This window comes from Gopherus flavomarginatus, chromosome 9, assembly GCF_025201925.1.
Source record: "Gopherus flavomarginatus isolate rGopFla2 chromosome 9, rGopFla2.mat.asm, whole genome shotgun sequence".
Taxonomy (NCBI): domain Eukaryota; kingdom Metazoa; phylum Chordata; order Testudines; family Testudinidae; genus Gopherus; species Gopherus flavomarginatus.
In genome coordinates this window covers 12,536,237-12,542,257 of record NC_066625.1, presented here as the reverse complement: position 1 = coordinate 12,542,257, position 6,021 = coordinate 12,536,237, and the positions used below count along the sequence as shown (strand labels likewise).

Sequence of the window (6,021 nt, the reverse complement as noted above, 5' to 3'; positions counted from 1 at the left end):
CCAGCGAATAAACATAATCTTCACGCCGTAGGCTGGCAACATGGCTTGGAAAAGTTGGAACTCGTTTGGGGTTTGGAGAAGCACAATTCTTGGCCCTCGCAGGGAATGGAATGACCAGCAGGGAGCTTGCCTTGCCGACAGGGCCAGGGCCATTGCTCTGTTTATTGGGATACACACCTGCCTTTGAGCCACAGCTGTGCCCCGATGGATTTGTTCACAGTGGTCATATGTCTCTAACTTAAAACATGTAGGGAGACAGTAAAATACCAGCCTAGCCGACTGCCACTTTAAGGACCAGCCAGTTGGCTTCCAGCTTCCCTGTCTGTTTGCAGATGTGGTGACAAACAGCATCTCTTAATACCTATGGTGGTTGGCCCTTGTAGCTTCTAGGCAATTAGAACTGATTCTCTTCAGAGGCTAGTGGTACTATTGTGTATTGTCATGGTTGGTGGTGCAATTCAGGTTCAATTTGCATGATGCCTTTATTCCCTGAGCTGGCAGGGGCTGCATGTACAGTACGGGCACAATGTTCAAATGTTGAGTACTGGGAATTGATTTGTATTTTTCAGTGGAAATCCCTAAATCAATGCCGAACTAATATTGACAGACTTTAGCAGGTCTTCCACTCCTCCTTGGTCAGAACAATAGGAAAGGATTGAGAGTGGGGAATGTAAAATTGTGGGGTGGGGGATTTTAGGATTATGACACAGATGCAAACCCCTTGGCTCTGGGAAATAAAATTCTGAAAAATGCAATTAATTGCACTTCCTTTAAGGGGACACTACAAGCCTGAAGTTTTTAAACCCAACTTTTAAAATGACACTTTCTGATACACAATCCTTTCAATAGTATGTCCGGATATTTGAGAAAAATATTAAAAATGTGTAAGGTTTTTCTACTCCACTACTGATGTTTATATTTATAAGGGTCCTTTCAGCAAAGGAGAAACTGATTAGAGCCCCTCTCTTGCAACTGGATCTAGGTAGGTAAGCCCCTGTGCCTGTGTGGAGCCCTACTGAAGTCAATGGGGCTTCAAACAGACCCAAGCATTCACCAGTGAGGATCCAACTGCAGGATCAGGGCTTGACCTATTCAGTGAAGCTCATCATCACAAAATAAAGAAACTGAAAAAAAAAGACTAATATTTTCATTTGATAATTTCTTTCAGTGACAGTGATGCAAAAATAAGTGTTACCCGTCACTACAGTGGTACTATATTTCAAACAAGTATAATTTTCAAGTTGATGGTTTCTCTTTAGTGGCAGAAGACAGGATACCCCACCATGGTATTATCTTACTCTGTCAATACTTAACAACTCTTTCCCATGGACCCTAGTCAAGTGTCAAAATTTATCCCTATTTTAAACTGCATACAATTACCACTGACTTTATTCTGACTCCAAATATTTAATTTAAACTGATCATCAAGGGGAATAAACAGGTAACATTAAGCATTTGCCAATGTGTATTTTTATTCATTCTACATCACATTTTACACTTTGAAGCACAGCATTTCATTATTACATTGCTTGAAGCCATTTACTTCTCTGGACGCTGCTGCAAAGCCACGTGCAGTTTTCCAAATATACAACCTCCACCCAATATGATGGAAATGAAATTTCATTTTGCACTGAGAAAAAAGTTCTAACTTCACTGCTTAACTGCATGGGCTCCAAACCCAGCAACAACAGCAAAATCGCCCAAAGTTCTACACGGTAGAGAAAATTAATGAAATCCTCAACAGGATCCAAAACCAGCATAAAGGCGTGTTTTGTCCTTTTAAATAAACAGTGGTAGGTTACTGACCCAGGATCCCTTCCTTGCATTCAGACAGCACAGCTTCACCACACTTGGCAACTTCGGATCAACTCCTGCAGAGCTTTTATTCCTTCCATGCTCTTGTCCTTCAATGCTATAGCCAGGAGAACAGGTTTGTTCCCAGCTTCCTGAGACACAAATGTCACCAGGTTTTTAGCACAAACATGGATGAGGGGCTGAAAAGCAAAAAAAAACCACAGTCCTTCAATTGAGAGAATCTTCCCACCCTATTCATTCGCTACTAATGGAATGCTCCTGGAATATCTTTTAACTAAGCATATTAAGGACTTCTCAATACTGGACTGAAACTGGATTTGCTAACATGTAAATGTAAAGACAGCCAGGTCTTTACATTCACCACAGACTTTGAAATGGTATCATAGTCCCTGGTTAAAGCCACACCGTAATTTTGATAGACTAATGTAGACTTTAAAAAAAAAAAGTGAGGCTACGGGCATTAGCAGGAGAAAATGGATATAATTTCCTTTAATTGAGGTTTCTCTAACAAGTATGCCCAATTTGTCCAGAATTTACTTACATCCATCTTGCTACATATATTTATCTGAAGTTTATTTTTGTTTGGTTTTGTTTCAACACTGGTTTGTGGGTTTTGGCAGCATGCATCACCTCAAAAGGCTAGGCAGGAAGTACTTCATTCTCATGTTAATCAAAGCCTTCCTCAAGGTTGTTTAGATTAATTAATTAACATACAATACAAAGGAGCAGATAATGGACATATATGCAAGACTTCGGGAAATGAATTCTCCCATAGTAACAGGAAGAGTCACTAATTAATATAAGGTAATATCAGAAACTGAATATGCTCTTCTGTTCCATTTTGACCAGTGCACATCACACCAAGGCTGTAAACATCCTGTCTACAGGCAGACAAGACACATCCCACATGAAGGAAAGAAGGGTGAGAACTACATAAAGATGAGCTAAAAGGAACAGGAACCTGTCAGATCTCTGAGTTGTTGTCGCCTCCTGGTTTGGGGTTAGCAAGCAACACAAGATAATTCTGACTGCACTGTAAAACCAGGTAATCTTGCAGTATTCTGTAACTTTATATTTAGTGCCTGTCTAATTGATGTCTTCCAAAATATATTATTTTCTTCTCTTGTTTCTGCAGAATAGTCGATGAGAACTCATTTTAAGCCAAAATGAATTGGATAACTGACTTATCTAGGGCAACTGGTGGCAAGCACACTTGGGGGGTGGGTGGGAAGCTGAAGTCGATTATGAGAGAGGCAAAGATTTGGAGAAAAAGAAGTGGTGGGATGGGAAAACTGACTGGGGTATACACCTGAGAAAGGCTAGTGAAGGCCATTACCCTTGCTCCTGCACCACTGAAGACAATGGGAGCTGAAAAGCACCATAAGAATAACCGAGTATGAAGTGACAGATCCCATATATGCCTTCAGTGTAGATTTAATTAGACATTTGTTATGTTAAATGCCAGTTGAATGCCCAAGCTTTATTGATGAACCACTCCTCCCCTAGCACAGGATTCTTTAATCTTACCACTGCACAACTACACATCAGCTGCTTAGCAGCCTGAGCAGGTCAAATTTTGAGCTAGTGAGAGATTCCCCTTCAATCTTCAGGACCACGTGCTCTGCTTTGTACCTCATCTGTGCCCAGCAGCACTTTTGTGGTGAGTGAAGGTTTGCTGATGTCACTGGTTATTGTGCTGGGGTCCACAGAGACGAGAGTTCCCATCTTCCCATACTGCGTCACCACCACAAGAATGGAGTTGGAGAAGGCCGTGCACACCACTTCTGTTGGGACACCCCTCACCACCTCCTCTCTCTGCTTCGAAGTCACAATGGGTTTTGCTGCCATGGCAGAGGTCTTAATTGCTGAGTGAAATAATATATTAGTATCAGATATAAAAACAGTAACTAAGGGCCATAAAAAGGCTTAATATTTTCATTAAATTTAAAATACCGGTTAAGTTGTTTTAATGATATAAATATGCCCAGTGATGTAAGAAACAGGTGCAGCTGTATATAAATAATCAGGAACATCTGATACCTGGGTGTATCTGACTCAGAAATGAATCTTAACTGCCCACCATTAGAGAGCTACACTAGGCTACACATACAAGTTGCTATTTATAGGTTTTTATGACATTCATAGTTTGACACTGATTACAACTGTTTTTGTGTCACATACAGCAGATCATATAGTCCTATTAGGCTTGGGTCTTGACTCCCAAAGTGAGGTCTCCTGGTTCCTACTAGAGCATGGTTTCTCTCAAGCAGTGGCGTAGCCAACATGGGATATTTGGGTGGGCCCCGATTTCGCGTAGGAAAGGGCAATTACAGGGGTGGGGAGACAGACTGGGAGGGCACAAGGGATGAGGGCCCACCTTCCCTCACTTCCTGCAGCTGGGTGATGGATGGACCCTCTGGCCACGGGTTTGCCGAACACACACCCAGCTCTGCTCCCCGGCTCCCTTCCAAGTCCCACTGCCAGGCCTTGCTCCCCCAGGCAGTGACTCTACCTTTTTTGAAGATCTTCTCTACCGCTGCCGGACACCCGCTTGCTTGCTCTCCTCCCACTGGTGGATCAGCCACCGGGCCAACCCAGACCCCCAGAAAAATGGGCACTCCTGTGCCCCTACCCACTCTGCCCATCCGACACGCCTGCCAGGGATGGGTGGGAACACCAGGGCTTTCCCCGTTCTACCCAGCCCCGGCAGGCGTGCCAGGCAGGCAGAGTGGAGCAAGACCAGCACCCTAACCCTGACAGGAGCGCAGGACAGGTGGTCAGAGTGGAGCAAGCACTGGGGCCAGAGCAGAGCTGGGGGGGGCCCTGAATGCTAAGTGAGTGGGCTAAGTGTCTACACCCCTGCTCTCAAGATGAATCAAATCCGGAACCATTTTGCCAAACTTCCCAAATATTGAGGATTGAGATAAAACGGGGCCAGCAGAACCACCCGTCTCGTGCTTAAGGGCAGCCCTTCTTTGGAGCCTGGCGTTCCCAGGCCACCGATTCCCATTTTCCACCCGTTTTACTTTGACCGAAATCCCGGGGGAAGACTTGGGCTGATCACTCACAGCCACAGCGTCTCCTCTCTTCTCCTAACCCCCATTGCTCCCCTAGGGACGGACCGAGGCTGGGTCGGGATCACACCAGGATCCCAACCCCCGACTAGACCCTGCAGCCAGGCGCTGGCTCACACCGTGATCCCACCTCCGGGCAGGGTCTGAGCCACACCACGATCCTACCCCGAGACTGGGCCGTGGGGCCCTGGGCAGGGTCGCGCCCGCCAAGATCCCACCCCCGGGCTGGGCCGTGGGGCCTGCGGAAGGGTCGCGCCCGCCGTGGGCCGTGGAGCCCGGTAGGGAGCCGTGGGCCCAACCAGCTCCAGCTCTCGCCCAGGCCGGAGCTCACCGGCAGCTGCAGCCGCCCCGCCTCCAGGCCCAGGAAACCGGGCGCCATAGTAGAAGCCTGGACCGGGCCCGGCTGGGAGGCGAGACCAGCCCGGGGCCCGCCCGGAAGAAGGCGGCGACCGAGACCAGGGCCTGCCCGCACCGGCCTCACCCTGGCGGTTCCGCCGCGTCCTCCCCTCTTCTGCCCGGCGGCTCCCTCGGTCATTGGCCGCCGCTGCTCCCGCCAAGTCCGCTCTGCGCGCTGGGCGCCGCCGCTGAGTCACTCTGAGCCCGCCCCGGCCTGGGCGTCACCCCGGGCCCACGGAGCGGGGAGCCCCCTGCATCCGGGCCCCTCCGAGCAGGGAGCCTCCCCTGCACCGCATGCGGCCCCACGGAGCGGGGAGCCCCCTCCATCCGGGCCCCACGGAGCGGGGAGCCTCCCCCGCACCCCATGCGGCCCCACGGAGCGGGGAGCCCCCTGCATCCGGGCCCCTCCGAGCAGGGAGCCTCCCCCGGACCCCATGCGGCCCCACGGAGCGGGGAGCCCCCCTCCATCCAGGCCCCTCCGAGCAGGCAGCCTTCCCCATACCCCTTCCAGCCCCCCTGGGATCTCTCCAGCCCCACCGAGATGGGAGACCCCCTGCATCTCTCCAGCCCCACCAAGTGGGGAGCCCCTCCTGCATCCAGGCTCCATCCGATCAGGGAGCCCCCCATCCCCTCTGGTCTCCCCTGCATCTTGGCCCCTATGAGCAGAGAGTTCCCCTCACTCCCCTCCTGGCCCTGCCAAGTGGGGATCCTGCCCCTGCACCTCCCAATCCCATTT

At 49.5% G+C, this 6,021-nt stretch overlaps 1 protein-coding gene across 4 annotated transcripts; it reads right to left on the bottom strand.

The window, feature by feature from the left end:
* Positions 1-1,452: 1,452 nt before the first annotated feature.
* On the bottom strand, positions 1,453-5,488 carry PSMG3 (proteasome assembly chaperone 3). Of its 4 annotated transcripts, none has more exons than XM_050966394.1 (3): positions 5,371-5,488; positions 3,448-3,680; positions 1,453-1,994 (listed from the first exon to the last, which is right to left on the bottom strand). In XM_050966394.1, the coding sequence occupies exons 2-3, from the start codon at positions 3,661-3,663 to the stop codon at positions 1,842-1,844; spliced, it is 369 nt and encodes a 122-aa protein (XP_050822351.1). In that variant the 5' UTR covers positions 3,664-3,680; positions 5,371-5,488; the 3' UTR covers positions 1,453-1,841. The 4 variants fall into 4 exon arrangements, with proteins under 4 accessions (XP_050822351.1, XP_050822352.1, XP_050822353.1 ...); XM_050966395.1 differs by lacking the exon at positions 5,371-5,488 and adding an exon at positions 5,221-5,336; XM_050966396.1 differs by lacking the exon at positions 5,371-5,488 and adding an exon at positions 4,884-5,098.
* Between the last annotated feature and the right edge of the window lie 533 nt (positions 5,489-6,021).